At 47.0% G+C, this 24,007-nt stretch overlaps 1 protein-coding gene across 2 annotated transcripts; it reads left to right on the top strand.

The window, feature by feature from the left end:
* Positions 1-9,408: 9,408 nt before the first annotated feature.
* On the top strand, positions 9,409-23,461 carry LOC147108358 (elongation factor 2). Of its 2 annotated transcripts, none has more exons than XM_086004955.1 (15): positions 9,409-9,547; positions 10,880-11,094; positions 11,538-11,719; positions 12,211-12,422; positions 13,203-13,381; positions 14,281-14,386; positions 14,678-14,791; positions 15,131-15,269; positions 16,631-16,826; positions 20,509-20,767; positions 20,854-20,961; positions 21,045-21,398; positions 21,733-21,915; positions 22,477-22,609; positions 23,090-23,461. In XM_086004955.1, the coding sequence occupies exons 1-15, from the start codon at positions 9,545-9,547 to the stop codon at positions 23,281-23,283; spliced, it is 2,577 nt and encodes an 858-aa protein (XP_085861081.1). In that variant the 5' UTR covers positions 9,409-9,544; the 3' UTR covers positions 23,284-23,461. The 2 variants fall into 2 exon arrangements, with proteins under 2 accessions (XP_085861081.1, XP_085861082.1); XM_086004956.1 differs by lacking the exon at positions 9,409-9,547 and adding an exon at positions 10,237-10,436.
* Positions 23,462-24,007: the final 546 nt, after the last annotated feature.

Here is a 24,007-nt window from a genome sequence, read left to right as displayed (position 1 = left end):
CCCCTGCCTTCTTGGAAACGAGTCAACCACAAGAGGCATGCTCTGTTCTTTGTTAATAAAAGCCTTTTAGTTACTCTCCTAACTCTCCGTCTTTTATGAGTAATTGATAGCGCATCAATTTTATTAACAAAAACAAAATGTCGGCACCAAACGCTGAGCAGCAGGAAACGACAGCACCAAACGCTGAGCAGCAGGTGCTGCAGCAAACGACGGCACCAAACGCTGAGCAGCAGGCGCTGCTGCATGCCCTCAGACCAACATGCCTGGACCTAGACCCTCAAGAGGCGGGTTCGTCTACCAAGTTCGCACAATGGCTGCGTTGCTTCGAAGCTTACCTGGAAGCCTCAGCCGTGACTCTAGATGGAAACAAACTAAAAATCCTGGCCTCCAAGGTGGGCCACCAAGTCTACACGCTCACCCAGGACGCGACTACCTACACGGCGGCTATCGATCTGCTAAAAGGACAATACACACGCCCGGTAAATACGGTTTATGCCAGACACCTCCTGAGATCCCGCAAACAGCAGTCCGGGGAATCGTTGGAGGCATTCCTACGGGCACTACAGATACTCGGCTGAGCCTGCGATTGTAAAGAGGTATCGGCCGCGACACACGCGGAGGGACTTATCCGAGACACTTTCGTTGCGGGCCTCAAATCCGACTACTCCCGGCAGAGACTGCTGGAGAAGGGCGAAATCGACCTGAAGAAGGCAGTGTCCCTCGCGCTCTCGCTAGACGCGGCCCACCGGAATATGGACGCCTTCTCCCCTAACCGCTCCGCACCGTGGACGCCGCAACCTTGGGTCATGGGACCCCCGGCACCAACTGCTGCAGCGATGTCCAAGGGCCCGAAATGTTACTTTTGTGGCCAGGCAAAACACCCCAGAGCACGCTGCCCGGCGAAAAACGCTACCTGCTCTGGCTGCGGGAAGAAAGGACACTACGTCAGCGCCTGCAAAGGTAAAACCGCTAACGCCAGCAGCGCCGCGTGTGAACCGTGGGGGCAGCCATCTTGTCCGCCATCTTGGACACCTCCAGCCGCGTGGGGATCGGGATCATGGGCGCAGCCATTTTGTCCGCCATCTTGGACGCCTCCAACTCCAATCGCGGGTGACCCGGACTCAGCCACCGCCTCGTCTGACGACCACAGCGACTCGCTCGACCATACGCTGGCCTCCGTGACGCTGGACCAATCTCTCCCTCACCAACTGTCCAGGTCCATGATGGACATTACGGTAAACGGCCGCGCCACTACCTGCCTTTTCGACAGCGGGAGCACGGAGAGCTTTATCCACCCCGACACGGTGTGCGGTTACTCTCTCCCGGTCCTGCCAACGCGCCATCGGATCTCTATGGCTTCCAAATCCCATTCAGCAGACGTCGGTGGCTACTGTGTAGTGACCCTTTCAGTAAGGGGCACAGAATACAAAAATTTTAAACTTCTTGTCCTGCCCCATCTCTGCGCTGCCGTTCTACTGGGGTTGGATTTTCAGTGCCACCTTAAAAGTGTCACATTAGCGTACGGCGGATCCCTCCCCCCACTCACAGTCTGCAGCCAGCAGCTTTTAAATCGCCCGCCGCGCACCATTTGCAGCCTCTCCACGCTTAAAGTCTCCCCCCCCCACTTGTTCGCTAACCTCACCCGCGACTGTAAGCCCATCGCTACCAAAAGCAGGCGGTACAATGCCGGGGATAGGAGCTTCATTAAATCCGAAGTAGCAAGACTCCTGAAGGAAGGGATTATTGAGGGTAGCACTAGCCCATGGCGAGCACAAGTGGTGGTAGTGAAGACTGGCGAGAAACAGCGCCTAGTTATTGACTACAGCCAGACGATCAATCGCTACACCCAGTTAGATGCATACCCACTCCCCCGCATATCTGACATGGTCAATCAGATAACACAATACCGGGTGTTCTCGACGATTGATCTGAAGTCGGCATACCACCAGCTCCCCATCAGGGCTGAGGACCGCCAGTACACAGCTTTTGAAGCTGACGGTCGTCTCTACCACTTCCTCCGAGTCCCCTTTGGCGTCACCAACGGGGTTTCGGTCTTCCAAAGGGAGATGGGCCGAATGGTTGACCAGAACACACTGCAGGCCACCTTCCCCTATCTAGACAACGTCACCATCTGCGGCCACGACCAGCAGGACCATGACGTTAACCTAGAGAAATTCCTCCGTACGGCCCAGCGGCTGAATCTAACATACAACAAGGACAAATGTATGTTTCGCACCACGTGCCTCGCCATTCTTGGCTGCGTAGTGGAGAACGGAGTCATCGGCCCCGACCCCGACAGAATGCGCCCCCTTATGGAGCTCCCCCTCCCCCACTGCCAAAAAGCACTGAAGAGATGCCTAGGGTTTTTCTCTTACTATGCTCAGTGGGTGCCCAACTATGCGGACAAAGCCAGACCCCTCATCAAGTCCACCTCCTTCCCCCTGACAGCAGAGGCATGTGCAGCCTTCACTCTCATAAAAAAAGATATTGCGAAGGCCACAATGCACGCAGTGGATGAGTCCATCCCTTTCCAAGTGGAGAGCGACGCATCCGACTTCGCCCTAGCTGCAACCCTTAACCAGGCGGGGAGACCCGTGGCCTTTTTCTCAAGGACCCTCCAGGGCCCCGAGATTCGACACTCCTCTGTTGAAAAGGAGGCCCAGGCCATTGTGGAAGCGGTGCGACATTGGAGGCATTACCTGGCCGGAAAACGATTTACCCTGCTCACTGACCAGCGTTCAGTAGCTTTTATGTTTAATAATAATCAGAGGGGCAAAATCAAGAACGACAAGATCTTGAGGTGGAGAATTGAACTCTCCACCTACAATTACGATATCTTGTACCGGCCCGGGAAACTCAATGAGCCCCCAGATGCCCTATCACGTGGTACATGCGCCAACGCGCAGGTTGATAGACTGCAGACCCTCCACAATGACCTCTGCCACCCGGGGGTCACCAGGTTCTTCCACTTCATCAAATCCCGTAACCTGCCCTACTCCATCGAGGAGGTCAGGACCATGACCAGGAACTGCCAAATCTGTGCCGAGTGCAAACCGCATTTTTATAGGCCAGACAGAGCAAGCCTGATCAAGGCCACTCGCCCCTTCGAGCGCCTGAGCGTCGATTTTAAAGGGCCCCTCCCCTCCTCTGACCGCAACGTGTACTTCCTCAACATAATTGATGAGTACTCCCGTTTCCCGTTTGTCATCCCGTGCCCAGACATGACCAGTACCACGGTCATTAAATGTCTGAATGACCTTTTCGCCTTGTTCGGCTTCCCTAGCTATATCCATAGCGACCGGGGCTCATCCTTTATGAGCGACGAACTCCGTCAGTACCTGCTGACGAGAGGTATTGCTACAAGCAGAACCACCAGCTACAACCCCCGGGGGAACGGCCAGGTGGAAAGAGAGAACGCGACGGTTTGGAAGGCCGTCCTCTTAAACTTAAAATCTAAGGGCCTTCCGACCTCTCGCTGGCAGGAGGTCCTCCCTGCGGCGCTCCACTCCATTTGGTCATTGCTTTGTACGACCACCCAACCACTCAATGAGACGCCAGATTCAACGTTGGATGCTGCACCATCACCGCCGCCACCATGACGATCAGGACGGCATACAAGGCCACCTGATAGACTTACTTACACGAACCTTTAGTACACTTCACCCCGCCGGACTCAATTTTAAACAAGGGGTGAATGTGGTAAACCACTGTTATTGTTGTTCACCGTTGTTGTTGTTGTTGCACACTGTTGTATCTAGGCATGCCTCAGCATGCCTCTGCTGGCTCCGCCCCTGGCTCCACCCACAGGCCCAGGTATAAAGGTGACTGCTCTGCAGCCCCCTGCCTTCTTGGAAACCAGTCAACCACAAGAGGCATGCTCTGTTCTTTGTTAATAAAAGCCTTTTAGTTACTCTCCTAACTCTCCGTCTTTTATGAGTAATTGATAGCGCATCAGGAAGCTGGCGCGAAAAGTCCACCAGTCGGGGTTGGGGATTGCTACCGATGTGGCGGGACGAGCCATTATGCAAAGGACTGCAGGTTTGCAAAGGCAAAGTGCCACAATTGTGGAAAAATAGGGCACTTAAAGAGAGTCTGTAAAAGGGCAGTGAGTGAGAGAAGCAGTGCTAAAGGGGAAAAGCATGCTAAAGGGGGGAGGGAGAAGTACACAAAGCTGGCAAATGACATACAAGAGGAAGAGTCTAGTGAGGAGGTTTTCACTATATACAGTATAGACACTTCAAGGCCCAATGTACCCCCTCTCACTCAGTATTTGATAGTGAACGGAGGTCAAGTAAAGTTTGAGATTGACACCGGATGTAGTGTAACCATAATGTCGCAGACTGAGTACGCCAAGCTATGGGGGGAAGCAAAAGTACCAGAGCTAGGTACATGCCCCATTAGTCTCAAAACCTACACAGGACAGAAGGTGGACATTTTGGGGGCGGCCGAAGTACAAGTGGAACACAAAGGAGTCACCAAAGAGCTTACGGTGGTAGTGGTAGCAGGGTCAGGGCCAAACCTGTTAGGGCGAGGGTGGATCAGTGAGTTGAGTGTGGACTGGCAGGCAATGAATAAAATGGAGGACAGTACAGAGGCACTGCAAGAAGTGCTGATGAAGCATGAGTTAGTGTTCAAGGACAAACTGGGCACCTTAAGGGGAGCCACAGCCAAGATTCATGTAGTTAGTGATGCCACGCCTCGTTTCTTTAAACCAAGGTCGGTACCTTTTGCAATGAAAACCAAGGTTGAGGCGGAACTAGATCGCCTGCTAAAGGACAAAGTAATAGAACCAGTGAAATTTTCAGACTGGGCGGCACCAATAGTCCCGGTATTGAAGCCCGACGGTAACGTAAGGGTGTGTGGTGACTATAAGTTAACAGTGAACAGAGTATCATCACTGGAACAGTACCCCATTCCGAGAATGGAGGACATGTTAACATCGCTCGCTGGGGGAGAAAGATTCAGCAAACTGGACATGAGTCATGTGTATCAGCAGATATTGCTAGATGAAGAATCAAAAAAGTTTGTCACGGTGAACACGCACAAGGGGCTGTTCACGTATGCCAGGTTACCATTTGGTGTCAGTTCTGGCCCAGCAATATTTCAACGGACTATGGAGGGCATTCTGCAGGGCATTCCAAAGGTGGCCGTGTACTTAGATGATATTCTGCTAACAGGAAGTGACGATCAGGATCACTTAAAAACACTGGACAAAGTGCTACAGCGGCTGGAAGAGGCGGGGCTACGCCTGAAACGGAGTAAGTGTAGTTTCATGGAGAAGGAAGTTACATTCCTGGGACATCGGGTGGATGCCACAGGCCTCCATCCATTACCAGGGAAAGTGCGGGCAGTGCAGGATGCACCGGCACCCACCTCAGTGACTGAACTGAAAGCCTATCTAGGACTCCTGAATTATTATAACCGGTTTCTTCCAAACTTATCGATGCTGCTGGCACCCCTGCACAAACTGCTGAGAAAGGAGGAGCCATGGCGTTGGGGGCCAGAGCAAGCGAAAGCGTTTCAGCAGTCAAAGGAGCTACTTAAGTCCAGCAGGGTGTTAGTGCATTATGACGAGAAGAAGGAGCTGATAATGTCCTGCGACACATCACCCTATGGAGTGGGGGCAGTGTTGGCCCACCGCATGCCAGATGGAGCGGAAAGGCCCATCGGGTTTGTTTCACGCACGCTCACAGCTGCGGAAAAGAACTATTCACAGCGTGATAAAGAGGGGTTGGCCATTATATTTGGAGTAAAGAAATTCCATAAGTACATATATGGGAAGAAGTTTGTAATCAGTACTGACCACAAGCCTCTTATTAGCTTACTGAATGAGATGAAAGTGGTGCCTCAAATGGCATCACAGAGAATAATGAGATGGGCAGTAATACTAAGAGCCTATGAATATGTGATCACGTACAGAGCCGGCAAGGAAAACGGGAACGCGGATGCTCTCAGCCGCCTGCCCCTCTCAAAATCTCCTCGCAGTACTTCCCCTGAGGAGCACGTCCTGATGCTGGATCAGGAGATCAGTCCCCTGATGACTTCAGCGCAAATCCAGGGCTGGACAGCGAAGGACCCCGTTCTGTCAAGGGTCCGTGAGTATGTGTTGAAAGGCTGGCCAGATCACCGTGAAGGACCGGAGTTCGCGCCGTACAGACAGAGACAGCACGAGCTCAGTGTCCAAGATGGATGTGTGCTATGGGGAGCACGCATCATAGTCCCAGAGCGGGGACGCTCTACTTTGATGGAACAGTTGCATCAATCGCACCCAGGAATGACTAGAATGAAAGGACTGGCTAGGAGCTACCTGTGGTGGCCTAACTTGGATGCTGAAATTGAGTCAAAGGTAAAGTCATGCACTATATGTCAGGAACAGAGGAAAGCACCTGCCGGGGCACCACTCCATCCCTGGCAGTGGCCCAGCAAACCCTGGAGGAGAATTCACATAGACTATGCGGGACCTTTTATGGGCAAAATGTTTTTGGTGCTGGTTGACGCTCACTCAAAGTGGATTGACGTTTATCCAGTGAGCTCTGCAACGACTGATGCCACACTGAATTGTCTCAGGAACAGCTTCAGCACGCATGGTATTCCAGAAATGATTGTATCCGACAATGCACAGTGTTTTGTTAGTGAAGGGAGCAAAGAATTCATGGTAAGGAATGGAATCACACATGTCACCTCGGCTCCATATCACCCAGCCTCAAATGGGTTAGCCGAGTGAGCCGTGCAGACTTTTAAGGAGCTCATGAGGAAGAGCTCAGGTGACACCCTGGAGACCAAGCTCAATAGAGCCTTGTTTAGTTATCGTATAACACCCCAAGCTACCACGGGGCTTTCTCCGGCTGAGTTGATGATGGGGAGAAAGTTGCGGTGCACATTAGACCTGATACACCCAGATCTCAAAAGCAAGGTTGAGACAAAACAAACAAACCAAAAAGCGTACCATGACAAACATACTAAAGCTCGCCATTTCGCCATAGGGGACTCTGTGTACACCCGGAACTTCGGTTATGGACCTAAATGGATACCAGGACTAATCCAGGACATTACAGGACCTGTGTCGTACTCCGTGTTACTAGGGGATGGTCGAGGGGTTTGTCGGCATGTGGATCAGCTTTTCAGCCGGCAGCAGGGGGAACTGCCTCAGATGGAACAAAGGGCAGTAGAGGAGGCTGTTCCAGGACCCAGCACAGCTTATAAGGTGCCAGTGGACACTGGTACTGCCAGGCCACAGCGGGACAGAGTAAAACCAACATCAGAGACTACTCCAATCTCAAGTGTGAATGAATCTGAGAATCCACCACAAGTGGAATTAAGATGTTCACAAAGGATTCGCAAGCAACCAGAAAGACTTATACAAACCTGTTAAATTAATCAGGGGTTAACCATGGTTAGAGCATACTGGTTAGTTAAAACGTAGTACCTAGTAAGGGTTATTGTTTAAGAATTGCATACGGCAATCTTAAGGGGGGAGGAGTGTAGTAACCTGGGAGGTTATGTGTAACCTGATCCACCAGGTGGTGCTGTGGCAATTGCTCTCCTGAGTTAAGTCTGATCTGTACTGGTTGTACTCTTTGTTTTTGCTGCCTCATGGCAGAAGCTTTTATGTGCAAGTGTTGATTAAACCATGTTACAGAGTTAACCTGTGTCTGTCTCCATCTATGGCCAGCTCAAGATACCACAGTTACCTTCTGCTGTGTGAACAGGGCACTTATTTTTCAAACCATCAAAGTATCAGAAAATACAAAAGCAAAATACTGCAGATGCTGGAAATCTGAAATAAAAACAGAAAATGCTGGACTCAGCAGGTCAGGCAGCATCTGTGGAGAGAGAAACAATCCTATGTGCACCCTCCCCTCTTCAGCGGGATATGATAATGGAAAAGTACAGTATCCTGCCAATGGACCAGCAGTGACTAGTGGGGTACCGCAAAGATCGGTCCTAGGACCCCAGCTGTTCACAATATATATTAATGATCTGGACGAGGGAATTGGATGTAATATCTCCAAATTTGCAGACGACACAAAGCTGGGTGGGAGAGTAAGCTGTGAGGAGGATGTTGTGAAACTCCAGTACGATTTGGACAGGTTGGGTGATTGGGCAGAAACATGGCAAATGCACTATAATGTGGATAAATGTGAGGTTATCCACTTTGGTGGCAAAAACAGGAAGGCAGATTATTATTTGAATGGCAATAGATTGGGAGAAGGGGAAGTGCAAAGGGACCTGGGTGTTATTGTGCACCAGTCGCTGAAGGTAAGCATGCAGGTGCAGCAGGCGGTTAAGAAGGCAAATGGTATGTTGGCCTTCGTAGCAAGAGGGTTCGAGTACAGGAACAAGGATGTCTTGCTACAGTTGTACAGGGCCTTGGTGAGGCCGCACCTTGAGTATTGTGTGCAGTTTTGGTCACCTTACCTGAGGAAGGACGTTCTTGCCATGGAGGGAGTGCAGCGAAGATTCACCAGGCTGATACCTGGGATGGCAGGAATGGCGTATGAGGAGAGATTGTGTCAATTGGGCTTATACTCACTGGAGATTAGAAGATTGAGAGGGGATCTCATCGAAACCTATAAAATTCTGTCAGGTCTGGACAGACTAGATGCAGGAAGGATGTTTCTGATGCCCGGGGAGTCCGGAACCAGGGGTCATAGTCTAAGGATAAGGGGTAAGCCATTTAGGACTGAAATGAGGAGGAATTTCTTCAGCCAGAGAGTGGTGAACCTGTGGAATTCTCTGCCACAGAGGGCGGTGGAGGCCAGTTCATTAAATATATTCAAAGAAGAGTTGGATATATTTCTTGAGGCTAAAGGGATCAAGGGATATGGGGAGAAGGCAGGGACAGGGTACTGAATTTGGATGATCAGCCATGATCTCGTTGAATGGCGGAGCAGGCTCGAAGGGCCGAATGGCCTACTCCTGCTCCTATCTTCTATGTTTCTATGTGAGAGTGAAGCTTCGCTCAATCAAACAGGACACCAAGGTTGCAAACCTGTAGGATCAGAAAAGGCAGGTAATGGCTCAAACCCTAGTATAAAATGGCACTGAATAACTGCACTGTAGTGAGGACCCAACCTGCCGACTCTAAAACTCCTGGTTCAGTGTAGGGATTTCTATATTTTACAGGACATGAGAAGGAAAATGGATTAAGGATGAAGGGAGCTGTGATTTTAATTCTTTTTAATGAGAGACTTAGCTCCATAATACTGAGTTATGGACATAGAAACAGAATCAGCAGCCGGTCTGTTATCATCTGAATGTTGTGAGTGAATACAGCATTTTGTGTTTTTATTTAGGATTTCCAGCATTCATGATTTTTTAGATATAGTTTCTCCACCTCAGTTTTGGAGGCTGGAGTTCCCAGTCGCTGCCTGTAGTGGGCGGTATGCCCGGGAGGACTCTGCCTACGGCGGATCACGTGACGCAGATGCGGCTGGTAAAAGGGCGGAAGTTGCTGTAACCGGTCCTTTCCTCATCCGCCCGTCCTGTAAGGCGGATAGAAGCCGGAGTCTGAGCGTGAAACAATCTACCGTAATCCGGCAAGATGGTGAGTTGGCCGTCGCCGCGCGGATTCGGAGTGGGTGCCGGGCATCACCTTCCAATTTTCCACCGGGATATCGACCTGCGATGTGTTCGCCCGGAGCCGATATCTGCTGTCGACGGATAAGGGCCGCCGGCGCGGCGGACAATGGAGGGATGTTGGCGGCCCCGAGATCATCCGCCGATGGCTTTCAGTGTGACTGGGCTGGGTTGGTGACGGGTGGCAAGAGGGCTGTTTTACCGCTGATACTGCGGGGGCTCACGACAGAGTGACTTGGCCGAAGCCGGGTCTGGTCTTGGAGCCGGCGGCCGGGGTTAGCTGTTAACCGGCGGCGGTGGAGCGGGGCTGGTGGGTGCGGTTGTGCGTCACTCGGAGGCCCGTCCCCCTCCTCCCGGGATAGGAATGTTCCAAACGGTCATGTGTCCGGGGGGGGGGGGGAATCTGAAGTTTCTATTCTCCCGGGGGGGTGGGGAATTCCGGCCACTGATCCCGAGCGGCCCCCCGGGTAACGGGCGGCAGTGCCACGTGGAGCGGCTGCCCGGCTGCCGCATTCGGAGTCAAGTCTCGCAGCGTTTTGTTCTCGCTTGTGACGCCCAGCGGGTGTCGACCCACCCGCACCGCGCCACCACTGCCGCCCGCCCGCTGCTTCAGGCTGCGGAGAGATTGCGGCCACCGCACCGGGCTTGTGGGGCTTGTTCCAGCAGACGATCCTCCGCATTGCTGGGTTTGAGGAATGCCTGAGTCATCGCGCCCTCTTGGAATAAATATTGCGGCGCACGGTGCAGCTAACGTGATCAGGTTTACAAGAGCTTGTGTTTCTTACGAAGCCTCCAATCGACCTCTAATGCAGGATATTGTTCCGCAGCCCCAGATTTAATCCTGAGGGTCAATTATGGTAGGTTTAGGCTTGAATTTGTCATGCTGATATTTTTTAAAATTGAGTGCTGAACACTTGGCTTTTTTCGCAATGTTTAGCAGTTCTGCAGAAAATAAATGTGAATGGTATGCTGCAAGGGGTTTAATGCAATCAGTGCCATATTGCAAATGTTTAGTATTTGAATCCAGGGGTGGGGGAGAGGGGGAATGAATGCAGAATAATCAAAGTGAAAACATTCAGGATATTGGGCAGCTAGCTAAGTCCCTTTTTTATAGGACTAAATGGAACAGGGTGAGAGCCAAATTGCAAATGTCATTGTTTGCTTGAAGGTGAATATGATGCAATCATTTCACCAGATTTATTTGTGCATGCAACTTTGCTTTGTTGGTCTGTCTGACTGGCTATTGTTTCCGGCAGTTCAATTAGTACTACTCCTAAAACGAATTTTCTCGGTCTTTTAGGTGAACTTCACAGTAGACCAGATACGTGCCATCATGGACAAGAAGTCCAACATTCGTAACATGTCTGTGATTGCTCATGTTGACCACGGCAAGTCAACCCTCACTGACTCTCTAGTGTCAAAGGCCGGGATTATTGCCTCTTCGCGCGCTGGTGAAACCCGGTTTACTGACACACGCAAGGATGAACAAGAAAGATGCATCACCATTAAGTCTACGTGAGTAATTTAGACTTTATTTTCTTCCATTTGTTTAGTATAGGAGGCTTGCAGTTTAGCAGAGGCTTCCAGGTTCAAGCGAACAGTTAAATCTTTCCAGTTATATCCCCTTTCCTGAGTGAGTAGTTCTACAGCTGCCTGCTAGAGAGCCTGGACACTGGGAGCATCACAGTCTAACTGGATCATGACCCCTCAACCTCCATGTGTACTTTATTTCCCCTCTTTCCCCATGTCACTTAGCTTGCTAGACTAAGGTGTGAATTCTGGTGCTGTGCTACAGTTGGTTGTGATCAGCTGAACTGATTCAGATTGTGGATTAAACCAGGGGCTTATTTGTAAGACTCCATAATACTGCAAAGTTGCTGCTGTCTTATTATAAAACTACTTGGTGCTGGGCTGTTTTCTAAGAAATAATAACAATTTGACTTCTGTTTTTTGTGCAGTGCCATCTCCTTGTTTTATGAGCTCGAGGATAAAGATTTGGCTTTCATCAAGCAGTGCAAGGATGGCAGTGGCTTTCTCATCAACCTGATCGACTCACCCGGGCATGTTGACTTCTCCTCTGAAGTGACAGCTGCTCTGCGTGTAACCGATGGAGCCCTGGTTGTGGTGGACTGTGTCTCCGGTAAGTACCATTGGCCACCATTTTGCACAGTGGTTTGGTTAGACTTCAATTCTTCCGTACCAAAAAGTGCATCGCAAAGGAAACCAGTTTTAACACTTTTTTTTGTTGAATTTTTATTAATTAGTTTGACTTCTGGCCAGTTTTCTCATTGGAGAGCATGTTTGCCATTGTTGGCAAGTTGGCCATTGATCTCTCTGGCTTCTGCTAAAGCATCTTGAAGTGAGATGCTGCCTTGTGTGTGGCTTCTGCTTAGACCATATCGTGGCTGGAATCAGCAACTGAATTTGAGCCTTGTAACTGCAACCCCATGCAATACTGACCCCGGCTTTTCCGTTGGTGTTTCATCACCATAAACTCAGATGTGAAGCGATTCTATTAATGGATTCTTAATGGCCATGTTTGTGGGGGGGGGGGGCGCACCCCTAGGCCTAAATTGCTTTGGTTCTAAATTGAACCTGTGACTAAAGTGCAGTTGCTGCTTGCGTTTCCAGGGGTATGTGTGCAAACTGAAACAGTGCTGCGTCAGGCCATTGCTGAACGTATTAGGCCTGTGCTGATGATGAACAAAATGGACCGTGCCTTGCTGGAGCTGCAGCTTGTCCCTGAGGAGCTCTACCAGACCTTCCAACGCATCGTGGAAAATGTCAATGTCATCATCTCCACCTACGGTGAAGATGAGACCGGTCCCATGGGTAACATCATGGTAAGAGTGGGTTTAAAAGGATTTAATATTGAGATGTCTGTTTTTGCTGCTGCCTACAATAACTTGAGCATTGAACCAATCTTTACAAATGTCAAATGTAATCTAGCGCTGCAGCCCACTGTTATAGTCTGTTTTCCCTCTTCCATACTGCAATCGGCTGTCACTAGTGTTTGAAAGCACTGTTTCCATCCATTTGTAAGACCTCCAATTCGATACACTTCTGTGGTGGTTATCCGATAATCCTGAATCATGCTGCTGTCTCAGTGCTGACTGGCTTTGTTCTCTCAGCTGTTGTCCGCTGATGTTGAAATTAGGATTAAATTCAACACCTAATACTTGTGCTTGATCTGTGAGCTCTCATTCTATCACTAACTAACTAAACTGTCTCCAGAGAACATATTTTATTTCCCAGTGTGCTTTGTACTTCATTGGATTTTAGTTCTTTGTAGAGAAACCGCTTTGATTCCACCGTGGATTATGGTTTTCCTTGAATGTAATTTTTCACAATTATCTTAAGGTGACAAAAGTTTGCAAGTCTAGCCATGCCTAGCTCAGCTGGGAACATTGGCTAGTTCAGCATGACTAGTGATGGAACCTAGGACCTTTCCTGGTATGCTGTCTGCCGCCAGGCCCACTCTAGCAGTTCTCATGTCTTTGTTTCCCCACATTACAGCAGTGACACCACTTTGAAAGTACTTCATTGGCTGTGAAGTGCTTTGAGATGTCAGGTGGTCATGAAAGGCACTATATAAATGCACGTCTGTCTTTTTGTATTTTCAGGTGGATCCAATTTGTGGAACAGTTGGTTTTGGTTCTGGACTTCATGGGTGGGCCTTCACCCTGAAGCAGTTTGCAGAAATGTATGTTGCCAAATTTTCTGCCAAGGGTGAGGCTGCCCTTTCTGCAGATGAGCATGCCAGGAAAGTAGAAGATATGATGAAGAAACTATGGGGTGACAGGTGAGCTGCTGCAACCTAGGATATACTTTGTTGTAAAAACAGGACCTGCGGGGAAACTCAGCAGCTCAGGTCGCATCTGTAGAGAAGGCTTGTTTCAGGTCAACGACGTTTCATCAGAACCTGAAATGTATCCTTCTCCACCGATGCTGTCTGACCGGATGATTACTTCCAGTATTTTCTGGTTTTTCAAGTTTGCAGTATTTGCTTTTTTCTGCTTGTACTCTATACAAGCATTACTGCAGGGATACATTTTATCTTCTAGTTTAGTTGGGCATCACTCTTGAGAAAAGCCCCACTTGAGATCTTGAGTGCATAATCTAAGCTGAAGTGCTGCATTCAGAGGATGCTGTCTTTTTTGGGTGAGGAGTTAGACCTAGGAAGATGTAAAAGATCCCATTACACTATTTGAAGTGCAGAAGAGTCCTGGCCATCAGCTAGCTGTTTGTGAAATTTTACTATGTGCAAACAGACTGCCATGTTTTCTCACATAACAATGGCCATGTGTCAAAAGTAATTCAGTGGCTGTAAAACCTTTTGGTTTCTTGTCTTTTTTTCCCCTCTATCCTAGTTAAAGGTTATGCATCAAGACTTTGTTGGTATGTAATTGGCAACTGCTTAGTCAGTCTATGATGAGCACCAAGTTCTGGAGCCTCAAAACTGCCGAGTTTGGTTAGTTGACTGCTAGTCAGCACATTTGAATGGACACTAGCAGAAATAAGTAGTCTTGTCACCATGAAGTTTTACAACTTTGAACATGCTCTTTCTGCTTCCCATGTGGCTGGTGTGGGAATTCTTTATGAAAATCAGATAGGGATTGGGCTACTAGTGTCTGACAACTATCCCGGTAGACTAAAAGAAACTGGCTGCGGATTCTTTATTTAATTTCCATTCCATTCCAGGTATTTTGATCCTGCTGCTGGTAAATTCAGCAAGTCTGCTTCCAATGCTGATGGCAAGAAGTTGCCCAGAACTTTCTGTCAACTTATCTTGGATCCCATCTTCAAGGTAAGATTGCAAACTAGCACATGGGGAATAAATGGGTTTTATATTGAGCTCTGTGATGACCTGTCTATTTTCTTCACTTTGACCTGACTGTTGGTGATGAAAAACAAATGTCTGAAGCTCTCAAATTTGATCTGTTAAATTGGAGTTGGGTTAGTCCTCGATTGGTGCAAAGGAAGCTATTGGCTATCTTCATGTGAATGTTGCCACATAAGCCAATCTGTGGTCTGATTGTAAAGTACGTCAATCCTAAGTTTCTGTGTGGAGTAATGTTGATGGGTCGTTTCTTCACAGGTCTTTGATGCGATTATGAATTTCCAAAAAGATGAGACTGAAAAATTGATTCAGAAGCTCGACATTAAGCTGGACAATGAAGATAAGACCAAAGAAGGCAAACCTCTGCTAAAGGCGAGTAGTTCAGTTCCTTACTGCAAGGGAGTGAAGGAAAGACCTCCACTTGGATAAGGTCAGCTGAAATATCTTGGTGCTGTTGTCCATTTCCATTTCAAGATTATGCTCCATGCTGTTCACAAGCGCTTCTCTCAATTCATTGTAACTTTGTGCCCAAGATTTCTCAGGAGGTAGTAGGACCAGTGTATTACTAGCTTTTCTGGCCAGCATATTAGATTGTTTAAACACTTGTTTAAAATTGACATCTCATTTACAAACACCACTGGCTGTAACTTTACTGCGCATGTTTCTAGGCTGCAGTCTTGATATTGAAATGTGGTATTTTGTTGTGTGCAGGCTGTGATGCGTCGCTGGTTGCCCGCAGGAGATGCTCTGCTGCAGATGATCACCATACACCTTCCATCTCCTGTCACTGCTCAGAGGTATCGTTGTGACCTTCTGTATGAAGGACCCCCTGATGATGAGGCTGCCATGGGTAGGTTAAAAATGCATTTGCTAAAAAAATGAAACTGTCCAAGAATTGTCAACTGCTAAGTTGAGTCTGAGTAAGCTCATTCCCGCTGGAGCTGCAGGGTAAATGTTGTGCACACCTTCAGATGGGTACACTGCTTCATGTACTACTGACACAGCTCTGCAAGCATGTTTACTGCAGTGGCCAGCATCTCTTTCCCCCTGGAGTGGAGGTTCAGGTTTCTCTAGTGTCCCTTCCTGTCTGCTTTGGTTTTGGCCTCCTCTGGAGGTGGTGTTGCTAATGCAGATGTCTGCTGTGTGGATACTAAGCTTGCCTATATAAGCCACATTTGGTATTTTCACATCACCTTCCTTGATTATGGAAGTCCTGTGGCAAAGTCCATTATTTTCAGTTTGCCTCAAATCCACCCAGTCTGACTGGGGTAAATTCAAAACCTCTGGCAGTTCTGGGGGCAGAGGGAAAAAAACAAAACCTCTTGACCAACAGTAGTCTGTCCTTACAAACTACTGCCCCATCTCAACCTCCCTTTCCCCCTCAATCCCATGTTTGACTCCATCCATCCATCCATCCATCCATCAGTTTTCCACCCCTGCCACTGTACCAAAACAGCTCTTATCCGAGACACAAATTACATCCTATGTGACAAAGGTAAACTATCCCTCCTCATCCTTCTTGATCTGCCTGTAGCCTTTGACATAATTGACCACACCAACACCCTCCATTTCTCATCTACATGCTGCTGCTTGGTGACCTCTGGAAAAATCAGCTTCCACATGTTTACTGACCACACCCAGTTCTACACCACCTCCACCTCTCGACCCTAACACTGTCAGACTGCTTGTTTGACAGCCAGTACTGGATGAGCAGAACTTTGCTCCAACTAATATTGGGAAGATGGAAGCCATTGTCTTTGGCCACTGCCACAAACTGATTCCCTATTCACCAACTCCATCCCTCTTGCTGGCAGATGTCTGAGCTTCCAACCATGTATCCGTGCCATCGCTAAGACTGCCTATTTCCACCTCACAACATCGCTCTGCCATCAGCTGAAACCTACATCCATGCCTTTTGTTACTTCTAGACCTGACTGACTGACTATTCCAACACACTCCTGGCTGGCCTCCATCTTCCACCCATCATAAACTTAGGTCATCCAAAGCTCTGCAGCCTGTGTCCTATCGTGCACCAAGTCTGCCTTGATAGCCACAATATAAATGTTTGGCCTGTAGTAAATGTCCAAATCAAAACTTTGTCTAGGTGAGAGGATTTTCACTTTGTACATAGCTCTTTATCAAGGCTACGAGAGAGTGTGTATATAGTGAAAAGTGTGAACTTAAACCCTTTTTTTTTTTTTTTTAAATAAGGTATCAAGAACTGTGATTCAAAGGGCCCCTTGATGATGTACATCTCTAAGATGGTGCCCACAACTGACAAGGGCAGATTCTATGCCTTTGGTCGTGTCTTCTCTGGTGTTGTTTCTACCGGTCTTAAGGTCCGAATCATGGGTCCAAACTACACTCCAGGCAAGAAGGAAGACCTTTACCTGAAGCCTATCCAAAGGTTGGTATTGTGTGGTGAGTGTAGGTTGGAGGCGCTTCTGCTTTTCTCTTTCTCTCCCCCTCCCCATGCTGCTGTAAATTACTAAAACACTGACTCCTTGTTTTGGATCAAAGATGGTTCCCTAAGTCCTAACAAATGAGGTCATCTCATTGAAACATACAAAATTCTTACAGGGTTTGGCTGGGAGGATGTTTCCCCTGGCAGGGGAGTCTAGAACCAGGGGGTCTCAGTCTCAGAATAAGGGTTGGCCATTTAGGACTGATGAGAAATTTCCTCACTCAGGGTGGTGACTCTTTGGAATTCTCTACCCCAGAGGGCTATGGAGGCTCAGTCATTGAGTATATTCAAGACAGAGATCAATAGATTTTTGGGAATCAAGGGATATGGGGATAGTTTAGGGAAGTGGCAATGAGGTAGATGATCAGCCATGATCTTATTGAATGGCGGAGCAGGCATGAAGGGCCAAATGGCCTACTCCTATTTCTTATGTTAACTTAACCATATTGCATTCTTACAGATGTAATTGTAGCAGTTTTAGAACTTGAGTCTGCCTAATAAAAGAACTTTATTAGTTAAATGTAGCACAATGATGGTCAGAGGTATTAAATAGGTGTTTATTTCCAACACCAGATCTCTGGTCACCTTGAAGGCAACACCTGATTAGTCCCCTTGGAGGACAAGACATACCCAGTGGTTTCTCTAGAATGTGTAATTGGATCCTGTCTACCTAAGTAATCAATTAGTTTGTAAAGTGTCATTCAAACCATTCTGACTGCCTTGCTCCAGACCGAACAGAGCTCAAAGAACAGATGGCTTCCCCTTGCAGGTTAAGACAGGTTCTCATACTCCAGGTGCCCCACAATAGATGGTGTGTGTGTGGATCACGGATTGTTATCGGGTATGAAGGAAAAGGTGGGGGTGGCAGTATTGGTTAGGGAGAATGTTAGTGCTGAGTGAGGATGTGCTGGAGGAGCCATGGACAGAATCTATTCGGTTAAAGTTAAGAAACAATGGAGGTGCCATTACACTGTGTATTCTATAGGCCACCAACTAGTGGGAAAGATGGGAGTAAATTTGCAGGGACATGACAGGTGCAAGAACTAGAGGAGGGACCTGAGTTAATGTGGTGGAACATTGAGTACAGCAAAGCATATGGGATCTTAGGCTTCATAAATAGAGGTATTGAGTACAAAAGTAGGGAAGTTATGCTGAACCTTTACAAAGCACTGGTTAGGCCACAACTGGAGTATTGTGTCCAGTTCTGGTCGTCACACTTTAGGAAGGATATGAAGGCCCTTGAGTGGGTGCAGAGATTTACCAGGATGGTTCTGGGGATGGGGATAGCTACAAGGACAGGCTGGAGAAACAATTTGTTTTCATTAGAGCAAAGGTGGTTGATGGGTGATTTGATGGAGGTGTGCAAGATTACAACTGGTTTGGATAGGCTAGATAGGAAAAGGCTGTTCCCACAAGTGGTTTTGGGCAAGAGATGCAGGGGGGAATGAGGGAAAACTTATTTTATGCAGCGAGTGGTGAGGACCTGGAAGCTGAGACACTTGGTGTTTTCAAGGGGACTGGATAGGCACTTGAGGGAAATAAACTTGCAGGGCTATGGGGATAGAGCGGGGGAATGGGACTGACTGGATTGCTCTAGAGAGCTGGCACTGACTCAATGGGCCGCATGGCCACCTGTGCTGTTATGACTCTTGGGATGATGGGGGGACTTTAATTACAGGAAACTTTTTTTTTTTTTTTATCTGGCACAGATGGGACTGGCGTGGTGCCGTTTGATCAAAAAGTCCAGATTAGAGGTATACTTACTAAAGTACGAGAGCCCCGTACACAGCAACAGATCCAGGCGTCCCTGTTGCATGGCAACAGGTGCAGGAACCCCAGTTACATAGCCGCAGATCCAGGAGCCCTGGTTACACGGCCACTAATATGAAGTAAAACTTAGCTGAACCTACTCCTGAATTTTGCCGGTTGAGATTTCTGTTTATTTAGGTGCCGGTAGAGTTTCATGTATATCCTAATATATAGACTGGGATAGTAGTGTAAAGGGCAGAGCAGATGAAGAATTTCTGAAGTGTTCAAGAGAACTTTCTTGATCAGTATGTTTCTAGCCCAATGAGGAAGGAGGCATTGCTGGATCTAGGAATGAGGTGGAGCAAGTGTCCAGTAGGGGAAAATTTTGGGAACAGTGATCATAGTATCTTGAGGTTTAGATTAGCTATGGAATAGGACAGGGAGCAATCGAGAGTAAAAATACTTAATTTGGAGAAAGTCCAATTTCAGTGGGTTGAGAACAGATCTGGTCTGGATAAATTGGAATCGATTGGCAGGCAAAGCGAATTGAATAGGCTGCCTTTTAAAGAGGAGATACTTCAAGTACAGTTGGTATATGGCTGGAGGTACTAAATGAGTACTTTGCATCTGTCTTCACCAAGGAAGGAGATGCTACCAAAGTCATAGTGAAAGAGGAGGTAGTGGAGATACTGGATGAGAGAAAAATTGGTACTAGAAAGGCTGGCTGTACTTAATGTTGATAAGTCACCAGGACTGGATGGGATGCAACCTAGAATGCTGAGAAGTTAAGGTGGAAATTGCAGAGGTACTGGCTATAATCTTCCAATCCTCCTTGGATACAGGTGATGCCAGAGAACTGGAGAATTGCAAATGTTACTTGTGCCCTTGTTCAAAAAATGGTGTAAGGATAAACTTGGCAACTACAGTTCAGTCAGTTTCACCTAGATAGTGGGGAAGCTTTTAGAAACAATAATCAGGGACAAAGTCACTTAGACAAGTGTGGATTAACTAAGGAAAGCCAGCCTGGCTTTGGACTTGGATGTACCGGGCACAATTTCAAAATTTGCAGATGACACAACTTGGGTATAGTGAACAGTGAGGACAGTGGTAGACTTCAAGAAGACGGACATGGTGGTGAAATGGGTGGACACGTGGCAGATGAAATTTAATGCAGAAAAGTGCAAAGTGATGTATTTTGGTAGGAAGAACAAGAGGCAATATAAACTAAAGGGTGTATGAACAGTGACCTGGGAGTATTATGTGCACAAACTGTTGAAATTGGTAAGGCAGGTTTAAAAAAACATAGGATCCTGGGCTTCATAAATAAGTACAAAAGCAAGGAAGTTTATAATGAACCTTTTATAAAACACTGGTTTGGCCTTAACTGGGGTATTGTCTAATTCTGGGCACTGCACTTTAGGAAGGATATGAAGACCTTCGAGTGCAGAAAAGATTTGAGAATGAAGACTTCAGTTATGTGGATAGACTGGAGAAGCTGGGGTGGTTCTCCTTCAAGCAGGGAAGGTTGAGGAGAGATTTGATAGGTGTTCAAAATCATGAGGGGTCTAGACTGAGTAGATAGAAACTGTTCCCATTGGTGGAAGGGTTGAGAACTAGAGGACACAAGTTTAAGGTGATTGGCAGAAGAACCAAGGGGGACATAAGGGAAAACTTTTTTACGCAGCGAGTGGTTATGATCTGGAATGCACTGCCTAAGGGTGGTGGAGGCAGACTCAATTGTGGCTGTCAAAAAAGTGGATAAATTCTACTGAAATCACTGATAATGGCAATGATTTTGGAGTTGTGTTTTGATAAGCTGAGTACTTGTTTGAGCCCTTTCTATATATCTCAAACATGTAATTTTTTTAACCTACAGAACTATTCTGATGATGGGTCGTTACGTGGAGCCTATTGAAGATGTGCCTTGTGGAAACATCGTGGGGCTTGTTGGTGTTGATCAATACCTGGTGAAGACTGGCACCATTACCACTTATGACCAAGCTCACAACTTGAGAGTGATGAAATTCAGTGTCAGCCCCGTTGTGCGTGTTGCTGTTGAAGCCAAGAACCCAGCTGATTTGCCCAAATTGGTTGAAGGTCTGAAGCGCCTTGCTAAGTCTGACCCAATGGTGCAGGTAGGTCCTTCACATGGTTGCTTTGTTAAATTGTCTTGATGGGATAAAAGATGAACATGTGTGCCAAGCCTTTTATCTCGTTTTAGTGCATCATTGAGGAGTCTGGTGAACACATCATTGCTGGTGCTGGTGAGTTGCATTTGGAAATCTGCCTGAAAGATCTTGAAGAGGACCATGCTTGCATCCCCATTAAGGTAAGGCCAGTGGGTCTACATTGTACCAGTGGGCTTCATCTGCTGACTCATCTGTGTAATTAATTGGCTTTTTTTTTGTCCAGAAATCTGACCCAGTTGTGTCTTACCGTGAGACTGTTAATGAAGAATCCAGCGTAATGTGCTTGTCCAAGTCTCCCAACAAGCACAACCGGCTGTACATGAAGGCTCGGCCAATGCCCGAGGGCCTGGCAGAAGACATCGATAAGGGTGACGTTGCCTCCCGTCAAGAGCTCAAGCAGCGTGCCAGGTATCTTGCTGAGAAGTACGAGTGGGATGTCACCGAAGCTCGTAAGATCTGGTGCTTTGGACCCGATGGCACCGGTCCAAATATGCTGATTGATGTCACTAAGGGAGTCCAGTATCTAAATGAAATCAAGGACAGTGTCGTTGCTGGATTTCAGTGGGCAGCCAAGGAGGTGAGCTTATTTCCTCTAGTTTTGTACAAAATTTACCATGTTGCACCTGGATTTTTGGCTTTTCATCTCCACCAGCAGAGTCTTAAGGATACAAGCTAACTGTTCCTGGGGCTGTCTGCAGTGGCTAATAGTGAGCTGATGTAACTGCTGCAAAGGTGGCTTTTAGCACTTGTGTTATTAAAAGCACGTCTTTATGATTTAGTGCTGGTGTTAGTGTCAAAAAAAACCATACTTGAAATGAGAGCTATCTCTGTTGCATAATAGACTTGTAGACTGATTTTGGTTTGGTGTGGAAAAAGCTGGCATGTAATGCTTTCCACTTTTTTTCCTCCAGGGTGCTCTGTGTGATGAGAACATGCGTGGGGTGCGATTTGATATTCACGATGTAACCCTGCACGCTGATGCTATCCACCGTGGTGGTGGTCAGATCATCCCCACTGCCAGAAGGTGTCTGTATGCCTGTGTGCTGACTGCTCAGCCTAGACTCATGGAACCTGTCTATCTGGTTGAGATCCAGGTATTGTGACAGTTTTTTTAAACCAGTTGATTGATTTATTTTTTGGAGAGAATCAAATCTAGAAGTGTGATGGACACCATTTTTATAATAACTTGCCTATATAGCAGTTAACAAGGTGAGCATCTGTGTTTATTGAGGAGAAATGTGTGTATTTAACAGCATATGATTAAACATTCACCATTAATAATGTCTCAAATTTAGTTCAACTTTGGTATGAACTTAAGATTCCCTGGGTATGACCAAAGCCAATTTTCAGACTTCCTATTGGTGCTGGGGACATTGGCATTTCACTGCACAAGGGTAGGATTTGAAATACTGGGTGGAGACTTAACCATTAACATGGTGAGATGCATTTTCTGGTGGGTCCCTTTATCAGATGCTAATCAGCCTGCTATGTTTCTTGGCAAAACAGCCACAGATTTCCTTATTTGCAAAAACATGGCCTGGATTACATGTGATTCTCCAGACCACAGCACTTGTCTTCAGTATTAATCCAGTGTTGGCCTTGAATGTGAGTAATGTGGGACCTTGCTGAGTGGTAATGATTCCTTTAAATTACAGTGCCCTGAGCAAGTGGTTGGTGGTATCTATGGTGTACTGAATAGGAAACGTGGTCATGTGTTTGAGGAATCCCATGTTGCTGGCACACCTATGTTTGTTGTCAAGGCTTACCTACCTGTAAATGAATCATTTGGTAAGTAATTTGATATTTTTACCTATCTTCCTGCAGACACTGATTTCTGAACTGATTGTTATAGTGTAAAGTAGTATGCTACTAGTGAATCTCAAGCACAGCAGTAGGAAGGGCCCCACAGTTGGACTCTCTACTACTCCCCTCCACCTTGCTATACTGTGACCACTCCCTACTGCAATACTGGCTAAAGACAGTTGAGGTTTGCTCTGATGGCCAGCCAGTCCGAAGAGCCTACTAACACTTGCAGTGAAGAATGGCTGCTTACGTAATGTGCTGAGCTTTTAAGTTGGCAAAAATTAGTCACAGACCCGTTAGTCTTCAATCCTCTTGGACTGGTCTCAGCTGTGTTGGTCCTGGAGTTCTGACACCCTTCTGGATATCCAGTTCCTGCTGTACAGGATAGATTGTAATTTTGATTATTCTAATGCAGTGAATTAAACAAAAGAAACTGTTAAGTATTGTACTTTGTTTTCGGAACAGGTTTCACCGCTGACCTGAGGTCTAATACAGGCGGCCAGGCTTTCCCACAATGTGTCTTTGACCACTGGCAGGTCCTACCTGGCGATCCCTTTGATCCTAGCACCCGCCCATGCCAGGTTGTGGCTGAAACCCGTAAACGCAAGGGCCTGAAGGAGGGTATCCCAGCTCTGGACAACTTCTTGGACAAGTTGTAATATTCAACCGCACATCATTGGAAACCTAACCAACATACGGTTGGCGGCTCTTTGAACTAATTAGTGAATTTAACATTGCCAGATTAGACACGGTGGTGATTGTATTGTACCCTTGCAATGAGATTCACTGCAAAAGAATGGACATCATAGTTATAAATTAAAGAATGTTTACCTTGTATTTGGGTTCTTCTTTCTTGCATTGCTGCATCAGGAACCATCTTGTGCCATGCTAGCTATATACACTTTCATTCATTTACTTTTCATTCGGTGACTTCTTGTTGCCTGGTCTGATATTTATTGCCAGTACTTGAATATTAAGCATATACTGTGCGTTGAGTTGGGGTATTCCAATTCAGGGTTTGTATTCTGGATAAGAAACACTATGCCAGTATGGTATGCACAGCAAGTTTGTACAGCAGTGGACTTTGCAAAAGTTGGTGAATGACCTCCAGTCTGCAGGCTAATAGGAGTTTGTAGCACCTTGGAAGTGACTTTGACTTGTCATTAACATTGTGAAAGATGAAAATGCAATAGATTGTATTGGTGATATGTAAACAATAAACTTTGATATAATTGCAGTTGTCTACTTCTAGTCAGTTTTGCCTACACTTTCCCATCTGCTTTGGCTGTCTTCTCTCAATAGTTCTGGATTTAATAACTGCTGTTTGAGGTGATGGGACAGTTTAAAACCTATGAATGTTAAATAAGAAAGGAAATAGATTTT

The sequence above is a fragment of the Somniosus microcephalus genome, chromosome 13 (assembly GCF_052327205.1).
Source record: "Somniosus microcephalus isolate GS21.2 chromosome 13, FLI_Smic_1.0, whole genome shotgun sequence".
NCBI lineage: Eukaryota > Metazoa > Chordata > Chondrichthyes > Squaliformes > Somniosidae > Somniosus > Somniosus microcephalus.
Note: the sequence above shows the minus strand (reverse complement) of the source record. Positions and strands in the feature narration are given on the sequence as shown.

What these genes read in the sequence shown, in the direction of transcription:
- LOC147108358 (XM_086004955.1), top strand. An exon ending in TGTGGTGGACTGTGTCTCCG is followed by an intron (nt 11,720 to 12,210) that starts GTAAGTACCATT and finishes TTGCGTTTCCAG; the next exon opens with GGGTATGTGTGCAAACTGAA. An exon ending in GTCCCATGGGTAACATCATG is followed by an intron (nt 12,423 to 13,202) that starts GTAAGAGTGGGT and finishes TTGTATTTTCAG; the next exon opens with GTGGATCCAATTTGTGGAAC.